The sequence below is a fragment of the Myotis brandtii genome, unplaced genomic scaffold (genome assembly GCF_000412655.1).
Source record: "Myotis brandtii unplaced genomic scaffold, ASM41265v1 scaffold74, whole genome shotgun sequence".
NCBI classification, from domain to species: Eukaryota; Metazoa; Chordata; class Mammalia; order Chiroptera; family Vespertilionidae; genus Myotis; species Myotis brandtii.
The window spans coordinates 2620544-2645634 of record NW_005370944.1 but is presented as its reverse complement, the minus strand read 5'-3'; the positions used below and the strand labels follow the sequence as shown (position 1 = coordinate 2645634).

At 52.9% G+C, this 25091-nt stretch overlaps 1 protein-coding gene across 1 annotated transcript in view; it reads right to left on the bottom strand.

Annotated features, from left to right (window-relative positions):
• Positions 1-1201: 1201 nt before the first annotated feature.
• Positions 1202-25091, bottom strand: part of HCN4 (hyperpolarization activated cyclic nucleotide gated potassium channel 4) — a gene marked incomplete at its 5' end in the record, with an annotated part of 53795 nt that continues 29905 nt past the window's right edge. Inside the window, 7 exons of the mRNA XM_005882808.2 lie at positions 1202-5210; positions 5301-5465; positions 5728-5968; positions 6071-6217; positions 9535-9753; positions 12681-12842; positions 23358-23781. Of these exons, the coding sequence (XP_005882870.1) occupies positions 3763-5210; positions 5301-5465; positions 5728-5968; positions 6071-6217; positions 9535-9753; positions 12681-12842; positions 23358-23781 (2806 nt within the window). The remainder of the gene's footprint in view (positions 5211-5300; positions 5466-5727; positions 5969-6070; positions 6218-9534; positions 9754-12680; positions 12843-23357; positions 23782-25091) is intronic.

Sequence of the window (25091 nt, the reverse complement as noted above, 5' to 3'; positions counted from 1 at the left end):
TCCGGGCCCCAGAAGCTTGGCCCTGTGCAGATGCCTGGGGTGGATCCAAGCAGGTTAGACAGGGTGGTGGGTGGGGGTGAGTGTCCTTGCAGCGGGTCCAGCCAAATCTGAGGGGTGAGCGTCCACTCCTCAGGTTGGGCTGGACCCGCTGCAATTCCTCTCACCCTGTGCTCAGCACAGTCGCTGTCTGTGTGCAAGGGCCTCCCCAGATCCCCAAAGGCCGGGCCTATGCCCAGCCCTTGCCCTCCCCACAGTCCTCAGGAAGCACCACTGCCTGGGCCACAGGGGGCAGTTGTCATGGGGATGCTGGGCCTGCTGAGCTGCCTCCTTAGCAACAGGACTTTCAGGTCAGTTACCATGGAAACAGCATCCACTCAGCCATCAGTAATGGGAAGCGGGTTCCCTGCCCTTTCTGAGGACTTTCCTTTCTGCCATGCGGATGGGGCACCACGGCACTCCCTGAGCAGCCAGGAGCCCCCAGGGACTTGGCTTTTCCAATGGCAGATCACTGCTTCTCCCCTACTGGGCAAGGTCCCAGGGCTTACAGGGACCTTCTGCAGCCAGGGGTGGTAGAGGCTGTTATCTAAGGGTTTTCCAAGGGTCTGGGGGCCAGGCCCAGCATCCTCCCCAGGGCAGTGGGGCGTGGGCAGCACTTCCTAACAAGGCCTGAATCCAGAGGATGCCCTCAGGTTCCCTAACCCATACAGAGCCCAAAGGCTGTGGCTCATTCTTGGCCACTCTGAAAGGCAACCCTCTGTCCTGGTCATGAAACCCCCAGCTCAGTCACCTTTTGTCCCCAACCGCCCTCCAGCTTCTGAGGGCCCAACTGACCAGGCTAAGATGGTATATCCCTGTTTGGAACCAGCTGGAGCTCATGTGCACATTACTGCCCCCCTCCTCCTTCAGGGAGCATCAGGGCGTCCCAGGGACTCTGGCAGCTGGGGTGGGAAGGATCTCAGTCAGGGTCTCCCCCTCCACTAACGGACAAAGGATGCACACACTCTCTCATCCTCCTCCTCACTCTCCCAGCCCACACACAGAGCACAGCTGCCTCCAGTGTCCGCAAGTGCTCTGGGGCAGCGACCACTGCTCTAGGGGACCTGTCCACTGCCCTCCACAGCCTTGCTCCTGAGGCCCCAGTATTCATTCCCCAATAACTTCATTCCCCCTCAATCCCTGGCCCCTAAAAGAAGGCAGCATCTATTGGATTTTTTTTATTTAAATAAAATATACAACACGGCACATTTACCGTTTTCTGTTTTAAAAGTGGAAGATTTGAAAATTGCTTGTGGGGATAGAAGGGCCAACTGACTGGACTTGGCTTCCCCAGCCTCCAGAGTGGCTGCATGGGGTCAGCTTTTATAAAACGTGTGTGCGTGTGTAGAGGGTGGTGAGGCCTGCCCTGATAACAAGGGCGTGTCCTCACTCCGCATGCCACTGAACCCTCCACCCTCACTCCTGTCCCTTTCCTACCCCCCACCCTGGCCACTACCTCCAGGACTACTGTGGGTTTAGATTAAGTAAGCCTTCCTCAGGGGGCGTGGGTGTGTGCAGAACTCGGATTGAGGCCTCTGTTTAAATTTTTCCAGCTCTGAGAACTCCCTGGGTCTGAGGGGACTTCTCCTGCCCAGTAATGACCAAGGCCAGGCGGCTCCTTGTCTCTCCCTAAGACCCAGAATCCTCACCTCCTCCTGTCCTGGAAAAGGCCTCCCACTGCCTGTGGCCCGTCACTGGAGATACTGGCCTGTCCCACAGCCCAGGACAAAGCCTGATCTTGTCAGCACTTAGCTGGGAGCATGGAGGAGAGCTCTTGGGGCATGGATCAGTCCTCCTTACTATTCAGGTCTTGGTAGCAAACCTGCTCCTACCCTATAGGAAGGAGGCAGACCACTGAGCTTGGCTCTGGTAGAATCTTGTTGGAAGGGAGGATTGTGCCTAAGGAGCTTCTATAATCTGAGCTCCTAGTTCACAATGACTCTCACTCTGAACCTGCTTCTGGCTCCTAGTTGCCTGCAGAATCAGGGCCAATCCCCTTAGCCTGGCATCCATGGTCTTCCCTCTGAACACTTGGCTTCAGGATCTCCTCCCAAAGCCCCCAGCTCCACACTGTACATCTACCTTCATCATATCCCCACTGAGCACTCCATCCCACCTGCCTTTCTACTTCCTCACTTCCCCTCCCTTCCCTCTCTCACTTTCTAACTCTTCCCACATCTCAAGGCCTGGCTCAAGCCTGCCACTGGCCCTTCGGGAAGCCCCGCCGCCTCCTATGCCCTGAGATCATAAGTCCTGGAGCCCTCAGCCAAAGCTCCCTGGGCTCTCACCACAGCTTGCTGGAGCAATGGGCTGGATGAGGGGAGGCAGAAGAAACATGACTTACTGAGCACCTACTATGGCATGTGCCAGGTACGGGCTGGGCATTTCACATATACTGCTTTTCTCATCCTGTCCTCATACGTACTTGTAAGATGGCACCATAATTATTCCCGTTTTACATTTGAGGTAACAGACTCAGGAAGGTCAGATAATTTGCCCAAGATCACACAGCTAAGGCAGGGCTGGAATTCAAACCAGGTCTGGTTGCCTCTATAATCTGGTTTCTCCCACTGCACCATGCTTGAAGACTAACTTAGCCTCTCTCAACAGTTTTTAATGGAAGGAACCTAGGCTTTGGCCTCAAGCAGGCATGAATTAGAATCTCTAATCAGTCCCAGGTCTGTCACTCCTAGCTACATGATTCTGGAAAAAGTACCCCAAATTCAGTTTTCTCATCTGTGAAATAGGGAGAATCAAAGTACCTACCTCATGGTCTTTGTGAAATGGAAGGAGTTAATGTGTGTAAAGTGCTGAACCAGTGCTTGGCACAGAGCAGACTCAACCAGAAGTACCCTCACCTCCCACTGCCCCGACAGGGAACTGAGGGCCACAGAGAGGACAGGATGTGCTTGAGGACCTACAGGAGGCACAGTTCAGAGTCCTCTGCTTCCATGTGGTGAGAGGTCAGGCTGGGATTGGATAGGAAACCAGAGATGGGGAGACAGGGGGCCTGCTGAAAGGTCTTGGGGTCCTCTTCCCTGAGGACTGGAAAGAACACTCCCCCCAGACCTTCCGATTCCCAGCCTATGGACTACGGTGGGCTGCTGGATGTAAGGTGACCTGGGTGTCCCGGCAACATTGGGTTAAACTAGATTGCACACCTGTGAGTGGCTATCTACATGGCTCTACAGAGCGCTACATAGCTTATACATATACACATATTACAGACACATACAGATCTTGCTAGGTTTGCAGTAAAAAAATGCAAAATTCTCAGGACCCTGGCCCCACTTTGTTCCAAGGACTCAGGAGACTGAGGCTCCCCAGGAAAACCACCAAGGGCAGCCCCTAGAAGACTCCCCGCAGAGTGAGGCACCAAGTTCACTGCTGAGGGGCTGGTGGTGGCTGGTGCCCTAAAACAAATACAATGACAGGTTTGCTCTAGGAACCCCAAACATGGGTAGCCCCCACCCCCCAACCTTGCTCTGGCTTTTGCATTTGAGCCTTGCCTAACCCCCCCCCCCTACTGCTGAGTATTAAAATAGTCTATAAAAGCAAGTGACCAAAAATCTATAGCTCTAAGAATACCTGGTTATTTTCTGCTGTCTTGTTTTTCTGGTGTGAGTTTTTTAAAATGATAATTATTACTGTTATTGGTATATCTCCTAAATCACAGTTAAACCTGAAGGAAGAAAGAAGAGAGAAAAGAGAGGAAGGGGCCCCAGCTCATAGATTGGATGGCAGTTTGGATCGCACTGGCTCAGCCCTGGCCCCAGGTTCCCTCTGGGAAGCAGCAGTCAGAGGGGGGCCCCCAGAAGAGGCGGCTCTTGCCCCAAACAAACAAAGAGGGGGTGGCAAAGAACCTGAGGATGTCTTCTGAGGCAGAGTGACATGCTGGCCTGAGGCGGCACCATAGGGCCTCCCAGGGGGACCAAGGCCCCCACTGCAACCCCCAGCTCTGGGGAAGAGCGGGAAGGCAGCCACAGACTCCCCAGAAGAGTGTGGGGAGGCTCTGTGGAGGGTCTGTGCCCCATCCTGGGGTAGGGCCGGCTGAGAGGCTGAGATGAGCTTGAGGTCCTGGGTGAGGCGGCCTGGGGTGAGAGGTGGTGTGCCCCAGCGCTGGGGAACCTGGAGTGGTGGGGGGCTGGATACAGGTGGCAGGAGCAAGGAACCATGGGAGCCAGAGGCCCGGGGTGGAGCATTTGGAAAAGTTCTTGCGGGGCCTGGGCTGTGGCCAGGGGGGCTGAGACCTCTTCGGGGGGTAAAGGCTATAGGAGAAGCCTCCCCAGAGGCCCCTGCCATGGATGGCTGCTCAGGCTGCCGTGGAGGTGTCTCTGGCGTACTTGGTGGGCCAGCAGCCAGACCTGGGGACAACTCCCCAGGAGGCTGGCCAAGCTGCCCTGGACTAGAGGCTGGAGACCTGGATGAAGGTGGGGGTGGCAGGAAATGTTCCAGGAGTCCCAGGCTGCCCTGGGCCCCTGGTAGTGAAGGTAGTGGCTGGTTAGCCTGTGGGGAGTGGGTGCCTGGCTGTAGTGGGGTGAGCAGGGGTGAGTCAGATGAGGACAGGGAGCCGCCCAGTGCTTTGTGGAAGAGGCCAAATCCGGCTATGGTGGTGGAAGCTGTGTTGGCGGATAGTGTGGGAGCAGGAGAAGAGCCACAGACCCCGGGAAGTGGCGAAGAGCTGGACGAAGACAGGAGAGGACTCAGTCCGGCAGGGGCGGAGAATCCAGCCAACTGTTGGATGTGGAAGGAGGAGGAAGATGGTGTATCCAACTGGGATGGGCTGCTGGTGGGTGAGGCAGAGCCCAGTGCAGAAGGGATGAGAGACTGCAGCCGCTTCAGATGCCTGGGTGTCTGCCCGGGCCCGAGGCTGCTGAGCTTGGGGCCCGGGGGAGGGCGGAAGATGGCAGCGGGCAGCCGTGGGTGGTGGGTGAGGGCTATGGCCACGGAAGTGGTGGCGGCAGCAGCTTGCAGTGGTGCCTGGATCAGCGGGGTCCAGATGACAGGCGTGGCGGTCGGGGTGGCGGAGGTGGCAGCCTGAACGCGATGCGCACAGTGAGCCATCTCGCGGTCGTGCTGCACAATCTGCTGGATGATCTCATTCTCCTGGTAGTTGAAGACACCTGAGTTGAGGTCATGCTGGACTTTGTGGAGGAGGATGGAGTTCTTCTTGCCTGGGCCACAGAAGGAGAGCAGGGGCTCAGGACAGAGAAGAGGGGGAGCCCGGTCCACCTCCCTTCCGCCCTCTCGCCCAGTCCCCTCACCAATGCGGTCCAGGCGGTCCAGCGCCACGGTCTCGAAGGCCCGCCGCATCATGGGGTACTCCTCCAGCACCTCATTGAAGTTGTCCACACTCAGCGAGTACAGGCGGCAGTAGGTGTCGGCCCGCACGCTGGCTGTGCGCCTGCCCCGTGTCAGCAGGCAGATCTCTGCTGGGACAGCAGGAGTCAGGGTGGCCTCCTAAGGGCCTCCACCCAACCCTGACCTGGGTCCCCACTACCTAGTACAGATGCTTGACAGATACATTCATCGGTCCCCCACTCCAGGCCACCTTTTCCATCTCTGGGACTATCCCCCTATGCTGGGCTCACAGACACCTACCTCCAGGCAGTGGCCATGAAGGGCCTGAAATGCTTTTCTCGGTCTCTCCAGCCCATTCCCCTGTCTCCCCAGGGTCTCCTGGCCACTCACCTCCAAAGTAGGAACCATCTGCCAGCTTGGTCTCCTTGTTGCCCTTGGTGAGCACGCTGACCACGCCGTGCTGGATAAAGTACATCTTCTTGCCGATGGTGCCTTCTCGGATGATGTAGTCGCCCGGCTGGAAGACCTCGAAGCGCAGCTTAGTCAGCATGGATGTCACGAAGTTGGGGTCTGCGTTGGCGAACAGTGGCATGGAGGCCACCAGCTTCCGGCAGTTAAAGTTGATGATCTCCTGCTCCCCAGAAAGAATGGATTGGAAAAGAGGGAGGAGATGAGCAGAGTCACCAGGCAGAAAGGCATGGATCCCTTTCTGCCTCGCCGCCACCCAGCTCACCTCCCGCAGCGGCTCGCTGAGCTCGCCCAGGATGCTCTCCTCGTCGAACATCTTGCCCTGGTAGCGGTGCTCGTAGTAGTCATGGATGCGCTGCCGAGTGTCGGGCGGGAGCTTGTGGAAGGACATGTACTGCTCCACCTGCTTGTACTAAGTCCAGGGACAGAGAGAGAGGCTGTCACCTCTTGGCCGGCCAGCCCCACTGCCTTGGCTGGCACCACCTGACCTCAGCCCTGCTGCTGGCCAGAGTTGCACTGATGCTGTGGGCGCAGTTGGATGACCTTGGCTCCTTAAGCTTGAGGTCCTCGGTGTGGGTGTGGTCACACTGTGCCCCAAACAATGGCCCTGACTGCCAGCAGCTGGGGTGGAGGAGAAGCTCCATCCCAGTGACCGGTCTTCAACGTGTTCAACACTATGGAGATGGCCAGGACAAGGACTGTCCAAAGCCCAGTTACAAGAGGCCAACTGACCTGGAAGTCAATGAAGTTTCCTCAAAATATTGATCCCTCTGTGTTACACTGTGGACCAGAGAGGCCTCACTGATTTGGGAAGGAGCTCTTTCCCACCAGTGGTAACATCAGCAGGACTGGGCTGCAATGGGTTACAAGGGCTGAAGACTGAAGCCAGCCCACATGTGGCACGTCATGTATCCCAACATGGCTGGGACTGAGACTAAGTCACTTTGTTGAAGAGCAACTACAGCCCAGGGGAGGGGCCTGGTACAGCAGGGACCTTAAACGTGTTTGGAATAGAGATTGTTGAACCTGCCCATCCTGTGGGGCTGCTCCAACCCACCTGGATTGTGGGTGGGAAGTGGGGATCCTCAGAAGCATGGCTAGGGACCAGAGGCACCGATTGGGCAAGAACAGATTTTTCCCACAATGGAATGCAAGAAAAGTCCCTGTACCCAAGGAATAGTCATAATAGGCAGCCTGCTCTCATATATCAGTTCTCCAAAGAGGTCGGGACATAGTGCTGCTGCAGAGATGCTGACGGGCACCTGGGGGCTGGGAGATGACCTTTCTTAACATTCTTCCAGCCAACCTGGCCTCTGTCTGCTCTAAGTTGTGCCCAGCTATAGGAAACAGTGACTTTCTGGCTGGCTATGGGGATAGGGGCAGCCAGAAAAGAGCTGTATTTTTTTAGAATTCCCCTTACATAGAGAAGCAATTGGGGTGGGAGGCAGGGTCTGGAGGCAGGACAAAAGTTAGAAGGTTGTTGAAGTGGTCCAGGTGAGAGAGAGTAGTGAGGACAGAGGGGGAGGTAATATGTTTAAGAGAGATTTATGGGTGAATTATACATTAAAGAGCTATTAGCTAAAGGATGAAATGAAGGCAACTCTCAAATGAAAAGCCACAAGCAGCTTGACTCTGTTGGACAGTAGACCCTGGTGCTTTTTTTAAACTATCCCTAATGGTGGTCCCAGACTGAGCCTCCATTCTGCTCACACACTGAGCCTCAACCCTGCTCACACGCTGGGCCCCGACCCTGCTCATAGGCTGGGCCCTGACCTTGCTCACAGGCTGGGACCTGATGCTGGGCTACACTGACCTCTCACCTGGCCCTTGAAGCACTAGCCTTGATAACCTGACTCCACTCTCCTCCCCCTTTCTTGCCCCCTCACTCCTAACCCAGAACCTTTTGTTCTAATCAGGTTGATTTCTTTACCACCCATCTACACACCTTTGCTCATGTTCATCATGATCACTGGCCTAGCATTCTCTTCTACTTCCTCCTTCCTCTGCCTTCCCAAAATGACCTTCCCACCCTGCTCTGGCTCTTCAGGCTCTCTCGGGCTTTCCTCTAAGTGTCATGGGACCTGGGCTGCCATCTCTCAGTCACCCCATCAGGGGACAGCACCTGAGGCAGACAAGCAGGCAGTTCATAAATACATACTGAGCCCTACTATGTGCTGGACACTGGGGATCCATGGGGACTGGCCTACCCTCATGGAGCCATGGCCTGGATAGGGAAGATGGATATTAAACAATTGGCTACATATAATTAATTAAATAACGACAGAAGTGCGAAGTGTAATGAAGGAGAATTTGAGGGTGTCACTGGGTCACATAATGGGTGGAGGCTGATTGGGGCATGGAAGGCTTCACCAAGCAGGTGACATTTAGGCTGAGATGTGGAGAAAGGGTCCGGTGAAAAGAGAGAGGAGAGTTCCAGCTTGAGTCTGTGCCAGGCCCCGAGGCAGGGAGGCACATGCAGGGAGGCTGGCAAGGCTGGCACGTAGAGGGCTATGGAGCCCATGGCGTGTTCTGAGCATGAGAAGGCGGGGAGCGCTTGCATGCCAGGCTGAGAAAACACACTTACTCTGCATCTTGGAGTAACAGAAAGCTCTAAGCAGTGATATGAGCAGATTTATGTTTTAAATGCCAATGCCATCTGCCATCTGGAGAATAAAGTAGAAGGGGTAGGGGGAGCCCACTTGGCTAATAAATATTGAATGGCTTACTCTGTAGGGTCACTCCTCACAAATGCCATGACATAACCCTTGGTATTGTCTCCATTTTACAGACAAGCAAATGGGACCTAGAGATGTGATGCTACATGCCCATGTTCAATGGAGAGCTTGTCAATGGGGAAGCTGGGCTTAGAACCCAGGCAGCCTTTTACTCCAGCACAGCCACTCGCTTAGGAAGCTGCTGCGTGACCCAGGCAGACGCCAGCTGGATGATGGGAATGAAGGGAGGCATTAATGACTAAGAGACACCAAGGATGGCTCCTAATTTCTGGCCTGGGCATCTGTGCTACTGTGTCCATTAACAGGATGGGCAAGAATAGAGGTTCGGAGCAGAGAAGGCAAGGGAGACTGTTCTCATTTTAGATGCGATGAGGTGGAGGTGTCTGGGGAGGCATCAAGTAGACAGTGCAGGGTGAGGAAAGAGGTGGGGACTGATTATATCATTTGGAGCCTGCTGCATAGAGACGGACATGGAGCATGCGGGTAGGGTGGTAAACCAGTAGCACCCAGGAAGACAGGAGAGACAGAAAAGCAGAGAATTGAGCCCAAACCACCAGGGACACAATGTATAAAGACTGAAAAGACAAGCAGCCAAGGAGAACAAGGAGGACTGGCCTGTGAGGAGGAGGAAAACCGAGAGTGTGCGGTCACGGTAAATAAGTGTAAACCCAGGAGCAGTGATAACTGTCACATGGAATGAATGCCCAGGGCTCTGCACAAGATGTGGACCCAAAAGGTGTTAGCCACACAGAGGGCACTGCACATTCACAGTCACTGGTCTGAGATACGGATTCAGTGCCCATAAACAATGCGGAATTTCTGTATATTTTAGAAAAATATAAAAAAGAAAGAAAAAGAGACTGCAACAGAAAAGACAGCAGCTGAAGCCAGATGATGGTGGCAGGCTGGGCACCCACTGGCTGGAGCCTGTGCTCCCTAGGGACCAGCTGGCTGCCCTGAGATAGCCCAAACTGGACACAGCTTTCTGCCCTACCTTCTCCTGGTACTGGCGTCGGGAGGAGTCCAGGGACTGGATGAGGGCAGTGGCGTGGCCGATGAACATGGCGTAGCAGGTGGCGCCCACAATCATGCTGAGCATGGTGAGCCACACGTCGGACATGCCCACAGGCGCCTGCCGTCCATATCCGATGCACAGCATGTGGCTCATGGCCTTGAACAGGGCATAGGAATACTGCTTTCCCCAGGAGCTGTTCTGTAGATAGGTACACAGACACAGGGTGGAGTGGTAGTGAAGGCTCACACCACTGAGAGAGCAGGCCTCACCAGGACCTAGAAAAGTCCCCACCACCTCCCATCCCTCAACTCTTTTCCAGCTGCTGAGCCCAGGGCTCCCACCATGCCAGTGGCTGAAAGCCTTGGAGAAGGGCAGGGAGGCCCACAATGGTAACCTAAGTGACCGAGTGAACTCCTCACTTAGGCCTTTCTCCTGCAGTGGGGGACCAGGATTAGATGGGAAGCCCAGCAAATGGACAGGAGCGGTGTAGCCCCCATCGGACCTCTCAGCCCCCACAGAGCAGCCTGGGCCTCTTGGGCAGCAAAAGACTTCAGGCTGAGCCACCCTGCTGTCCTCTGCTTACTAAAATAGCTCCATCCCCTTACCCCAAACTACTCCCAAGTAAAGCCCATTTCCCCCACTGACCTCAATTATAAAAGCAGATATGCTTCCCCTAGGGGGACAGACTCTCAATTGAGCCCAAAACACTGTCCTCATTTTGGGTGAGCAAAATCTAAAGTGCTGCTGAGCTGACTCCCTTCCTGCATGAACCCTGCCTGCATCTGTCCAGGACTGTGGCCACCAGTTATCCTCCCCCCACAAAAGGTGGGTTACCTGGAACAGACAATGCTTGGGGTGGGAGGAGGGAGAGAAGGAGGGAGGCAACTGGCTATTTTTGTCTCCAAAGCTAGTTGGTGTCTCAAGGAAGCCTCAGTGTGGGAACACTGGGCTCAGAAGAGCCATCTCCTGAACTTCGTGCACGTGTGGACTTGTCACCCTCACATGGAGGAAACTGTCCCAGATGAGGGGGCCCCAGATGAACCCCAGTGCCGGCCACCTCCCCAATGCCTCTCTGCTCACACAATGAATATGTTGGCAATGATGTGGAACCCACCCTACTGCATGACCCACAGAACCCCTGGCCGGAGCCTCAAGCACTTCTGGGGTCACCAGGCTGTTCTCAGCACCTGAAGGCAGGCACAGGAGCTGCACGCCATGTTCAAGGTCACTGAGACCATACTGGACAGAGCTGAGCTGGTATGGTGCTCAGTCCAAACCTGGGTGGGAGGTCTGGGTGAGGGGGGGCGGGGAGGGCCCAGGAGTGGAGGGGGCCTGGGCACTGGGGGAACAGGAGGGACCCCCATCTGCCTTCAGTCAGAAATTCCAGCCTTATTGTTCAGCCCCTAGGAACTCAGAAATTCAATCCATATAGCTGATTTATTTACACTTAGCTCATCAAAAGGCTGTTTTCTAAAGGACTATTTGATACTGAAAGATGCTCTGGGTCTCTTTCACCTCTTTCAAAGCCAGCTTCTCCTACTCAGGGGGCCTGGGGATCTGCCTACAGACCAAACCAAACCGACAGGTCCCCCTGGACCTGTAAGCATGGGGTTCCCAGACACAGAAAGAGGCTCACAGGTCCAGGGGGCCCTCCATCCCTCCTGGAGCCCACCCTGTCCATGGGGGGATGGGGACTCTGCCCCATGGCTTCCCTAGCCTCAATTTCAACTTCTCTCAACCACCCACAGGTTTGGAAGGGATCAGGCTCAATCTGGTCTGTCCTCCCCACTCAGGACACCACCTATGATCAGGATGTATGTGTGTACGTGGGGTGGGGATGAGGGAATGACAGGAATAGGGGGACAGTCCAGTTCTGAAGCTGGAGCAGAAAATAGCCACTGTGTGTGATCTGGGAGTCTATGTCTGCTACCAACAGTGTCCCTCACAGGGTTCTCTTTGCTTGGGTGTGGCTTTTAAAGGTGGATCTGTGAAGTAGGAAGTTAGATTTGAGTGGCTGGGGTGGGGCCTGCCCTGGGGTCCTGATCAGGAGCCGGACCAGCATTGCCTTCAGACAACCTCACTATGGGCGGCTCAGAAGCCAGCAGACCACCCAGGCAGATTTGGAGCCAGCTGGTTCTTGGCACATGCTCAGAGAAAACGACAAGACAATACAACCTCACTAGGGTCCTGGATTAATTATAATAAAATTTGTATTTCAATTTTGACCTTGCCCCCATGGGTTTTTCTGCATGTATTATGGGTAAGGGCATGCCCAGAAAAAAGGTAGTTTCTGTCAATCATGCCTGAATGCAAATGAAAGTCTCCACCCAGAAAATCCTTCTTTTAAACCCAGGAGTTGGGGGCCATTATCTCTTGCGCTTGTGCTCTACCTTCAAGGAGCAGGCCCATGCCATTCCCTTTCTCCTTCCCTTCCCCCACAGGCACATGTCTCCCAACCTCTAAAGGACCCCACGAGACTTGCAACCAGGGGAGGAATGGGCAGCTGCAGCTCATCCCGGGCTAACCCCTAACTAAACCTGTCTCCAAGGCCCCCTATTCTCTGACTTCCCAGTGCAGCCCAGCCATTTTATCCATCTCCCTTTCTCTCTCTCTCTCTCTCTCTCTCTCTCTCTCTCTCTCTCTCTCTCAGTGGCCCACTCCTAGTTTAGAATGTATCTTCAATAAACCCCATTTTGCTTTACTTTCATTTTCGTTGACCTTAAAATCTTTTCTGCGTCGACGAAAAGAACTGAGGTCCCAGTCGGTAACCCCAATTGGTAACAGTCTGCCTCTGGCAAAAAGGCAGGAGGGCAGGAGCCACCAGCCCAGCTCTGCCACACCTGACAGAACCTGAGGAGCCCAGGTCTTAGTCTCCCTGGGTGAAATCAGCTCCAAATAGCCAGGCTCCCAGCTGCAGTGAGGCTGTGAGAAGGCAAAGGTAGCAGCGTGTGGCCAGGAGCTCTGTGACAGACCTGTACTGGGTAAAGCCATGTGCCGTGGGTGCTAGGCTGGCACCTCAGGGTCTTACATGTTGGAACTCAGGAGTTTCAAGTTGTGAACCTGCTCTGCCCGTCAGTGCCTCATCAGCCCCCTCTGTCCTCACCAGGGCCCGGCTGGGCGCTCACCACCATGTTGTTGATGGACACCCAGCAGTCGTCAGGGAAGTCCTGCAGCATGGGGACCAGGAACTGCAGGCAGCCATCCCAGTGGCACAGCAGGAGCATCATGCCGATGAGGTTCACGATGCGCACCACGGCACTGGCCAGGTCGTAGGTCATGTGGAAGATCTGTCCGCAGAGGTAAGTGACCAGGTGAGTGACCAGAAGAGAGGAACACCCCACCCAGTCAGATCCTGCAGCTTCGAGTGGCACTGCTCTGCACACACATGGTAGGGTGCCCAGTTCAGTTCAGGTCAGGCTATGGCTAGAGTGGAAAGGCGTCAGGCCAGGCCCTGAAAGAAGCAGATTGCAGGCTGCAGGGCCCCAGAGGGATCTGTGCAGGTGTGTGTGTTGGGGGGGGGGGCACGGGGCTCCCATGGGAAGTCCAGCCATCCAGGGTCTCTCACCTTTCAAAGCGGCTTCTCCTACCCTGGGGATTTGCCTATAGGTCAAACCAAACAGCCTGGGAGGAGAAGAAAGGGTGTCTGGGGTTCCCAGACCTGGAGGGAAGGGGGGCACCTGGAGCCCCATATAGCCCTGAAGTGGGTAGAGAAATCACTTTATCAGCTTGTCTAGGCCATGAAACAACAGGGAGAAGAGCCAGCCAGCCTGATGCTCCTCAGGGGACCACAGCCTGTAGTCAGGACAGGGCCATGGTATTTCCCTAAATCAGTCACCAGACTCTTAGGACTCCCCCAGGGCCAGTGGGTTCTGCCTCAGGCAGCCATGGAACTGCAAGGAAACTGCTGGGATACACAGGCTCCAAGTTCACACAGACTTTGATCCCAGGCCCTCTTCCTACCCAATTTCCAGCTATGCAACCCTCAGAAAATCTCTGAACCTTTTTGATCATGTTTCCTCATCTAGAAAATGGCAATAAAAATTCTTAACTGTGTGGGTTGTCTAAAGAATTAAATTATACATATGAAATGCTTAGTATTAGGTGTAGAAGTGCTCAATAAATTGAGAACCGTTATTAATAATTAATCTTCGTGATTAGTTAATAGTTATTAGTAGTCGGCCTGTGGACTCAGGGGTCCCAGGTTCGATTCCGGTCAAGGGCAGGTACCTTGGTTGCGGGCACATCCCCAGTGGGGAGTGTGCAGGAGGCAGCTGATCGATGTTTCTCTCTCATCGATGTTTCTAACTCTCTATCCCTCTCCCTTCCTCTCTGTAAAAAATCAATAAAATATATTTAAAAAAAAAAGTTATTAGTAGTAATGCTTTCCTATACAGGTTAATAAAGCACAGCACTCTCAACCCCAGCCCCCTGCCACCTGTCCATCTCTACCCCTGTGACTCCAAAGGAGAGGTTGAACTATGGCTGGGCAGGACCACGGGTGGGCACATCCCAGTATCCACACCCAACCTCCCTCCTCCCAGTGCTGCCTCTTGGTCCAGTTTCAGCAGGAAGTACCAGTGAGGGGATGGAGAGATGGACAGGAAGTCTAGAGGGAGTTCTCTAGAAGTTCTGCCTTGCCTCTAGCCTTACAGACTTTGGAGTATGACCTCACTCTTAGTTCTGGTCCCTCCATACTATTCTCAGGCAGAGCAACCTTCCTGGAGAGGGACTTTGAGACAAAATTACTGACTTTTCAAATGCCTATAAATTTAAGAACTAGTTTAAGCCCATTTCAAGATAGAGAAACTGAGGCTCAAAAAAACAAACCCTAGATATTTCTACCCCTGTCTAGTGATCTTCTAACTGCAGCCTTGTAGCTGGTGGCAGGATATTCTGATACTAGTGACCTCAGTTTCTCCTTCTGAAATGTGGGTTTAACCTGGGGTCTAGGTTTTGAACAACCAAAGGGCACACCCTTCTGTGGCCCCATTAGTAGCAGGACTCTGGACGCAGATATGCTGTGAAGTCTTCAGGATGAAATGGACCTTGGAAAGGTTCATGGAGAATGGAACCTCCAACTTGTCCCATCACCCTCCACGGCCCAGTGACAAAGGGACAATAACATCACAGTCATCATCTCACTTAAACTCACAACAAACTTTGCTGAACATATTGTTAATTTACTACATTTTACATCAAGGCTCAGAGAAGCAAAGGACTTGCTCATGGTTATAGTGGCAGTGGCAGTAGAGGCAGATCTGAACTAGCGCTGCCTGCAGATTGTCAGATTGGCCCGGTGACAAAAAAGGTGGTTATTTTGCAGATAGAACAATTTAAACCCCAAATGACTGGGTTATGTGGCCAGATTTACAGCAAGCTGGATCCAGGGCCAGGTGGGACTCCTCGGCGTCTGGCCCCAATCAACCCAGTGCTCTGTGCCCTGCAGCCTAGCCCCACTGGGGCACAGGAACTAGCCCCAACATTGTCAGTGGGCCAGGTCCTGGCTAAGATGACACATCTCAGTGTAAGGAGTGGTGGACACTAGAGACCAGGCAGGACAGTTTGGGATGGCAACCAGGGCTCAGTAGGGACTGGGGCCTGCCTGTGTCTGGGATGCAGAATATACCCAAGTAAGACACTGGTGTCTCTGGCCAACCCTCTGCTGCTGGCCATGCCCCAGGCTTGGATCCTAAACCCCAGAGGCTCCCTCTGCCTCTCATCTCAATCTCACAGCAGTTCCTGAGTACTAGCACCAAGCTCTGGCTCTGTGGGAAGTCTCCACTTCCGCCTCTTTAGCACTCAGGTGAACACAATAGTTCTATCACCTTGGGCAAGTCGTTAGCCTTTCAAATTCTTGGATGACCAGAATGTCACCAGCTCCCCCAAGTGACATGGGACCAACCATGAGGAAGGCCAGTGACATGGGATCATCCAGCCTCAGAGATGACCAGCACCTGCCCTCACTTCCTACCACACTTCAGCCTCCCCTCAACTAAGAGAAGCTAGCTATCTGCCCACCACTTCTCAGGGTTGCTGGAGAAATTGATGTGGCTAAGAATGTGCTCTGTACCCTGGACCCATACATAGGTAGGATCATTATTATTGACTAGAGGCCCGGTGCACAAAAATTTGTGCACTTGGGGGTGTCCCTCAGCCCAGCCTGTGCCCTCTCGCAGTCTGGGACCCCTCGGGGGATGACCACCTGCTGGCTTAGGCCCGCTCCCCGGGGGATCGGGCCTAAGCTGACAGTCAGACATCCCTCTGGCAGCCCAGGAGCCCTCAGGGGATGTCCACTTGCCAGCGGGGAGCAGGCCTAAGCTGCAGTCGGACATCCTTAGCACTGCTGAGGAGGCGGGAGAGGCTCCTGCCGTCACTGCTGTGCTGGCAGCCATCAGCCTGGCTTGTGGTTGAGCAGAGCTCCCCCTGTGAGAGCGCACTGACCACCAGGGGGCAGCTCCTGCATTGAGCGTCTGCCCCCTGGTGGTCAGTGTGTGTCATAGTGACCAGTCATTCCCAGTCATTCTGCTGTTAGGGTCATTTTGCATATTACCCTTTTATTATATACCTGGTGCATGGGTGGGGGCTGGCTGGTTTGCCCTGAAAGGTGTCCCGGATCAGGGTGGGGGTCCCGCTGGGGTGCCTGGCCAGCCTGGGTGAGGGGCTGATGGCTGTTTGCAGTCTGGCCACGGCCCCCAGCCACCCAAGCTCCCAGTGGAGGCTGGGTGGAAGCAGGTATCTGGGATTTTTTTTAGCTTCTATAATTGAAACTTTGTTGCCTTTAGCAGAGGCCATAGCCGGACAGGGTAGGCGGGAAGCTTGGCTTCCTCTATTGCCAGGGCAACCAAGCCTCCTGCTTGCTCCAGCTCCATGGCTGCCGGCCGCCATCTTGGTTGGGTTAATTTGCATATAGTTGCTCTGATTGGCTGGTGGGCATGGCTTGGGCGTAGCGAAGGTACGGTCAATTTGCATGTTTCTCTTTTATTAGATTAGATTTTCTTCATTTCCGAGCTGGACTGAATGTTTGTCACCCCAAAATTTTTATGATGAAGCCCTAATCCCCAATCTGATAGTATTAGGAGGTGGTGCCTTTGAGAGGTGATTTGACCATGCGGTTGGAGCCCCCATGAATGGGATTAGTGCCCTCGAGAAGGATACATGACAGAGATGATCTACAAACCAAAAGCAGGCTCTCACCAGAACCCAACCATGCTGGCACCCTGATCTCATCCTTCCAGCTTCCAGAACTGTGAGAAAGACCCCCCACCCACACTGTGATATTTGGTTGTTTAAGACCCCCACTCTGTGATATTTTTCTAGAAGAGTCTGAATTGGATAGGAGCTAAAGAAGCTAAAGGAAGTCTTGGATCACTTTTAGTAAGTGTCTCAGATGGCTACTGCCCACAGTAGCTGTTGATTTGTTTTGTTTTGTTTTGTTTTGTTTTGTGAACCACTCTTAATACTCTGTGTCTCAAGGTTGGCAGGTTTTTATGCACTGTCTTCTTTTCTTTTTGTATTACCTATCTTTTTCTTTTCTTTGTAACTAATTATCTTCCAAGATCAGGTCCTTGTCTAATTTTGCCTCTATTGTGATCTCAGCAATGAATATGGTAAAGCACGTGGTAGGGTCTCGGAAACTGAGAAGTGCTCAGTGTGAAGGTGATGATGGGATGATGGGGATCAGGGCCGTCACAGTGTAGACAGTGACATTTAAAAAGGCCCCGCTCTGTGCAGGTACAGCTCACAGGGAATCTGTCTTTGCCTTTGCTGGAAGAAAGAAGGTGCCCTTTTCTGCCGGAAGTCACAGACTAGTTTACCCAACAGAGGGCATGTTGGAGTGGCGCCTGGTATTGGGCTGAAGGAGGATGTAGATGCTGGGAGGTGGGAGGTTAGGAGGGAAGATGATGGGCGTTTGGGTGGCAGGGAGGTGTACTGTGGATAGCTATCAGACACTACACAGCCAAAGACACCAACATGAAAAAGTCTGAGGTTCCTGCAAAGAGTTGGTGGGGGGCATCCATTCAGGCTAGGAGAGTACCCCAGATAGTGAGGCCCCAGGTGTGGTTGCTGAGAGCAAGGCTGGTTGTTGCTGGGAGAGGTTTCCAAACACTGTGGGCTGGGGCCACAGGCCACCTGCAAGACTGCTGCACTGTGCAAATATTTGTCTTGCTCTTTATACCTTATTACAGTCTCCTTTTATGACATTGGTTCTGACTATGGGGGTTGAGTACCTTCATTTCTAGGTCCCCGCAAACCTTGCTGGGTGAGCAGCCTGGGAAGCCCACTGTCTATGCCCCAGATGGCACTTGGGGGAAGCTCCACTCCCACTCCCTCTGCAGTGTCTCGACCACAGTACAAAGGCAGAGTGACGACTCCACTTGGGGCAAATGCCTTCTCTGCTCTGAGCCTCAGTTTCCTCATCTGTGTCGATAACTGCCAGCTCCTGGGCTGTCTTGGGGTCAGGAGAGATGATGCCCACAGCTGGCACACAGGGGGTACTCAGCACATGTTTCCTTTCCTCCCCTCTTTCCCAGCCCTCAAAACAAAGAGTTGATTTCTCAGTCCAGGGGAGAGACCGAAAACTGCAGTTTCCACCATGCCTCCTCTGAGGGCCTGGGTGAGTTCCCTCCCTGGGGCTTGTTTTCTCTGCAGGAAAGAACAAACTTCTCCTGGTGTCTCAGGAACAAGCAGCCACATGGAGGACAGCAATCCAGGCCTGAGGGAGTGGCTACTTCAAGTATATCCCAGGCACAGCGGTGTCATGCTGAGTCCCTTCCGGGGCCCATAGAGAGGGCCAGGACCACCCCTCCGTGTCATCCCAAACCCTTGATTCTGAGAGAGATGGAGAAATCAAGGCCCACATGGGGAGGAGGCTCATTAGGGGGTCACACAGCTACCAGGGCCTGGCCTCCTGCCTCCAGCCCTCCTCCCACTGCTCTAAGTTGCCAAAGGAAGGAAGAGGCTTCTGGGATGGGTTACTGGGGTCCTGGGCCCTTTAGACAAACATTCAAAGGGGCAGAGACCAGGGTTTCTAACAATAGCCTCGGTGCCTATAACAAGCTCACACCTCAGAGGGAGGAAGAGGCTTGGCTGGGAGGGAGGATGCTGACCTAGATCGCCTGGGATGGAAGCAGGAGGTGTCATCCTCCGAGATGGCAGCCTACACCTGCCAAGACCTTCCACGTACCCTGACTCCCAACACCTGCCACTAATGTTCAGGAACTCTCTGACTGAGGGGCTGGGCTGGGCTAGGGGAGGCAACTAAAGCTGGGGGTCAGGAGTCCAACATCTCCGGAGCTTCACCAGGGGGCCTCAGGCAAGCTTTTCCCTCACCATGGGAGGCTCACTCCCCGGTCCCCCCTGAAGTCATAACAATGTCCTCAGGATCAGCTAAGGTGATCTCACCAAGGGAGGCTGGCGTAGGGACTAAGCCCCAGCCTTTGAGAACATCAGAATATAACTGACAGTTGGGAAACTGAGGTCCAAAGAAGAAAAGAGATTCACATAGGGAGTTGGAGGAGATAGGGCAGGGTTTTCCCTATTAAATACCTCCCTCCCCAGGTCTCATGCAAAGTGGGGGCCTCAAAGGTTACCCTACTACTGCTTCCAGCCAAGTTGAGACTAAGAGAAACCCAGGGGCTGGAGCAGGCCATTAAAGATTGGATATAGGGTTCCTGGGGCTAGCTTGGAAACCCCAATCCAATCCAAGGGGTCTAGTGGTAGTTCTTGGCTGGGCAGTGTGCCTGGCAGAAACCACGCAAAGCAATTTACTCCCCAGCTGGTAGGCAAAATAAGGGTGCTGTGTGGAGGGGTCGGGAGCCATCCATCTGGTCTCCAGGGATCTCCCTTCCTGCCCACGAGCCTGGGTAGTGATGTCCAGTTTAGAGCCCGAATCTGAGGTCTTTTAGGACCTCTGACTACCCTAGGGAAACTCCAGGGCCAGAGCCTGCTGGACTAGTTCTGGATCACCCAGAGGGCAGTCAGGCTCAAGGGGCAATGGGGACAGAAGCCCTGCCCTGAGCTCCTAGGATGTACAGTGTGGAAGACGCACTTATCTCCTGTCTCAGGGCCCACCCTGCCCAGCCACAGGCAGCTCTGCCCACTCCCCCAAATACCACAACCCCACGGCCTGGGCCTAGGGGGAACATGGCTAGCCACCAGGGGCTGGGGCCTGGAGTCATGAGCTGATGCCAGAGAAGGAAAGAGCAGCCACTTCTCTGCATTCGCTGAAGGTCTAGCAGTGAGTCCAAGACAAACAGAGGTTGGGGTTTCTCAGGGACTGAGTGAGCCAATATGGTCCTGCGTTTCTACTTGGGACAGAAACCGAGACAAGCCTCTCAGGGTGTTCCAGTAACTACACCTCCATCCTTCCTCTGCAGCCTCTCAGAGTGGCCCTACCACCCAACACCATCACCATAGCCACTGGCCCTTCTCAGTCCTGAGCTCAGACCCACATGCCAACCTCCCTCTGCACCTAGATGTCCCCCAGCTATTTCAGACCCAACCTGTCACATGGAAATCCTCCACCCACACCCTTCAACTTGCTCTGCTGCCTACCTTCCTAATCCCAGTGGAAAGCTGTCCCTAACAAAGGGAACAACAGAATCAAAGTCAAGCTCCTTTCAGGTCACCTGAGAAAATAGGAGCCACATGAACCTGGTCAGGAGGTCTAGGTCAACAACCCTGCCAGTGGGGCAGCTGACCCTCTGATCCTCAATTTCCTCACCTGACAAATCAGGGTAATAAACACTGCCCTGTTTGACTAACCAGCTGAGAACCAGTGAAATAATGGATAAAAAGTATTTGAGAAAAAGAAATGCCCTGGAGAAGTACTAAGATAACTGGTAGGGGAGAGCCTTTATTTTATTATTATTATTATGTTAATCCTCAGGTGAGGATATGTTTTTATTGATTTGAGAGAGAGAAACATCAATCGGCTGCCTGCCACAGGCATCTGGACCGAAGATTAAACCTACCACCTAGTATGTGCCCTGATCAGGAATCAAACCCACAACCTTTTTGGTGTATGGGACGATGCTCCAACCCAATGACCTAACCAGCCAGGGTGAGAGCCTTTATTAAATGATTCTTGGCACCAGGCTTCACATAAAGGGTTTTACAAACATCATTTCATTTAATCCTCACAATAATCCAAAGAGGAAGCTACTACTTATACCCACTTTGCAGATAAGAGACTGAGGATCAAAGAGGCAAGATGGCACCAAGGTCACACAGGTAGGCAGTGTGGAGCCAGCATTTTAACTCAAGTCTCCACTGTGTCATTCTAGTTCCAAAGCCCTCAAGCATTGCACTGCACCAGGCAGGGACTGCATATTGCTGGGAACCAAAACACTAAGTGGGTTCTCATCTAGCTCTGCCAGGCATCTGCTGCATGACCATGGGCAAGTCATTGCCGCTTCTCTGTCAGTAGAAAGAATGCAAATTTTCGAAGCAAAAGAGAATTTCTGCATGGAGTGATTCCGATAGACTGGTGTAGGCACTTCTGTGGCATAGGTGCTCATGACACCTCTGACTTCAATCTGCCAGTGCCCAACCATCAGCATGGGTGCTCCTGGCTGGGGTAATTGCTTCCTGTCCTGTGCCTGGGAACTTCATATCCTGTACCTGGGAAATATCCTAGTTGAGCAGAGTCCTGGAGAACAGGAGAGCAACAGCAGCAGTGAGCTGAGGCAGGAAATGCATGTCTGCAGAAGCTTCAGGACCCCAAAGTGGGATGTCCCAAAAAGCACTTCTCCCCAATCCCAGTACCTCCAGGCTGGCCTGCCTGCCGCTGCTGCCAAGAGATGCAACTTGGGTGGTGGCAGACACAGACCGAAGCACCTGGCAAGGTCATCTGTTATTTCAAACCCCAGCTGGTAGTCCCCTCTCTTTCCTCCATCCCAGACAACTGCATTCAGCTCATAGAGTAGTCAACTTTGTTCAGAATGGTGTTGGCTTACCCGTTTTTTCTTACGATTTATTATTTAGTTTCTGTAGTCTGTACTCCACCCTGAGGCCTAAGGATCCTTTACACATTTTTTGTGCATACACAACTCTAGACTCCTGGTGCTTTCACTCTCTAGAGCAGGGATGGGGAACCATTTTTTCTGCCAAGGACCATTTGGATATTTATAACATCATTCCCAGGCCATACAAAATTATCAACTTAAAAATTAGCCTGCTTAAAAAAAGTAGCCTGCTATATTTAATTAGTCAAACATTTAATTAACTCACCACTAATGCCTTGGCAGGGCCAGATCAATTGATTTTGCGGTCCTTATACAGCCCGCGGGCCGGACGGTCCCCGCTCCTGCTTTAGAGCCAGGCTGCTGGAAACTACTTTGCCTGCTGCTAGCACTGAGGGTGGGAAGGCCTCTGAACCAATGGTTGGCAGGTAAGGGGATATAAAAATTCTAACACCTCTGCCCTGGCTGGTGTTTCTCTGTGGTTAGAGCGTTGGCCTGCACACTGAAGGGTTGTGGGTTTGATTCCCAATCAAAGGCACATGCTTGGGTTGCAGGTTCGATCCCCAGCCCCTGACATTCCCGGTCAGGGCACATACAGGGAGGCAGTTGATAGATATGCCTCTCACCTCTCTCTCGCTCTCTTTCTCCCTCCCTCCCTCCCTCCCTCCCTCCATCCTTCCCTCCCCCTTCCACTTTCTCTAAAAAAAAAAAAAATCAATGGAGCCCCAGCTGGTTTTGCTCAATGGGTAGAGTGTCAGCCCACAGACTGAAGGGTCCCAGGTTCAATTCTCGTCAAGGGCATGTACCTTGATTGCAGGCTCGATCCCCAGCCCTGGTTGGGGGCACATGCGGGAGGCAACCAATCAATGTGTCTCTCTCACATCGATGTTTCTCTCTCTCCCCCTCCCTTCCACTCTCTCTAAAAGTCAATGGAAAAATATCCTTGGGTGAGGATTAACAATAACAAAACCAATGAAACAAATATTCTTGGGTGAGGATTAATAACAACAACAAAATTCTAACACATCTGAGGCATGGTATACACTATCCTAAAAGGTCCCCATGGGTTGGGGTCCAAGTAACCCTCCATGGTATGTACCCTTGCTTAGCTTCCTTCCTTCCTTTCCCTTTCTCTCTTCCCCAATCCCTTACTATATCTTCCTGGAAACACTTCCCCCTAAAAAATCACTTTCATGCAAATCCTTATCTCAGGGTCTGCTCCAGAAGGACCCAACCTAAAATAGTTGCCAACAAAATCTGCACAAAAATCCAGATTCCTGCTTCTCATGATAAATCTGGAGATCTAGCAACCCAAGGCCATTCCCACTTGGCAACAAGTGGCTAGAGCTAGACAGAAGACATTCTCCAGTTTTCCCCAGTGTACTACATTCCCTAATGCCTTCCAACTCGCCCGTTTCACCATTCACATTCCCTGTCTGGCCCCTATAGGATTATGAGTTTGAAACCTTTACAATATAGTGCAGTGGTTACCAGTGCATGCTCTGGAGTCTAGGTTCACTAGTTACTGATTCTTTAACCTTAATAAATCCCTTAGTCTTTCTGTCTCTCAGTTTCCTCATTAAAACATGGTACCTGCGTGTACCTATATGGTACCCTCTATGGATGTTAAAGACTTAAATGGGATACTGCTTATAAAGTGATTTGCCCAGTATCTAGCACACGATATTCAAGAAATTACTAGTATTTGTCCCCCTGCAGCAGGTGTGTCTGCTATAATCTGATAGCCCACATCCAACTATCTTGAGATTACCTTCTGGCCCCTCAGTCCCCCTGGGGGAAAACACCCTTCCCTCAAGAGATCTGAGTCTGAGCACTCACCTCTTCCCACTGGTGAATGTATCTAATGAGGCGGGAGAGACGCAGGAGGCGCAGGAGGCTGAGGATCTTGGTAAAGCGGACGATGCGCAGGGCCCGGGCTGTCTTGTAGACCTCTGAGTCGATGCGTGTCTCCACAATGAGGAAGATGTAGTCCACAGGGATGGAGGAGATGAAATCCACCACAAACCAGCTTTTGAGGTACTTCATCTTAATCCGCTGTGGGTCCAGGATGATCTCTGTGTTGTCTTCCACCACAATACCTGTGCGGAAGTTGAGGACCAAGTCGATGAGGAAGAATGTGTCTGACACCACATTGAAGACAATCCAGGGTGTGGTGTTCTCATCCTTGAAGAAGGTGATGCCCACAGGGATGATGATCAGGTTCCCCACCATCAGCAGCAACATGGTCAGGTCCCAGTAGAATCTGCCCAGAGACAAAGGGGTCAGTTGCCAGAAGGAGGAAGAGAATGAGTCACAGACTGAGAGAGAAATTCTGAGGGAGAGCAAGTACAGGAGAGAAGTCTTGGGAGGTTCTACGGCACTGCGGGAGGTAGACTATGGGAGCCAGGGCAAGACATGGACACTGGCAGGGAAAGAGGCTCCTCTTTCACTAAAGATACCTTCTGCCGGCCCCTCCAGGAGCTCCCTGACGACAGGCCTCCTACCTGCATCCCTTTCCCCCAGTAAGAGGCTGAAAAGCAAAGCAAACAACAGTATCAGAGCGAAGTGCAGGGCTGTTTTAGTGGTAGGAACAATTCACCCAGAACTACCCTGGGCTCAGGCCAGGCTGCTCCATCCTCCCTGAGGGGCAGCTGACGCTGAGACAGGCTAGCAGACAAACATGCCCCAGACCATGACCAGAGAGCAGGGAAGGCCCAGGCTCCAGTCCCAGCTTTGTCACCGATGCTGTGTGACATCAGGCACATGCCCTCCCTGCTCTGGGCCTCAGTTACCCCAATGTGCAGTAAGGGGTAGAGCCTCAACACTCAGTCCTAAAATTCTGATCTGGCTTCTGGGAGCACCCTTTAACCTATATCGTAGCATCAGAAAATGCCAGGCCATCAGAGGTTTTCATTCTAACATGGGATTGGGGAGGATAGTTATATCTTCAAAAACAGGAAGTGTTAATGGGGCAATTTCAGATACCAATGAGTTACCACTCAATGCAATGGAGTGAGACCAGATGGGGCTTACTGGCATCATTTCTAATAAGCCCTCAAAGCAACTCTAAGTGCTTCCTGAGAGAGGGAAGCAAAGCCTCTGAGAGGTTAAGCAATGTGAGGAGGTAAGAGCCACTCTCAGGCCTCCCACCTGGCCCGGCAGGGGCCCCTCTGGAGTGTGCAGACAGCACAGACAGGCACTGACTGGGCAGCGGTCGCCAACCTTTCGGACCTCACGGACCACCAGTGATCTGCAGACCACCGGCTGGTGACCGCTGGTCTAGAAGGTATGACCAAACATCCTGGGACCCGGCCCAAGTACCAGCCACCCAGGACTGGTCTTAAGACAAAGCACTTGCACTGCAGGGCTGTTTTCTTCTGTTGCTAATTTAGGCAGTTACACAATAACAGATAAAGATATTAATCTTTATTAATTAATTAATAAAGAAATAAGAGCACATACCTCGATGTGGGGTTGGGGGAACGAGAAGAGGTACCAAAGAACTTATATACTTACTAGAGGCCCGGGGCACAAAAATTTTTGCACTCGGGGGGGTGGGGGGGGGGGGGCCCC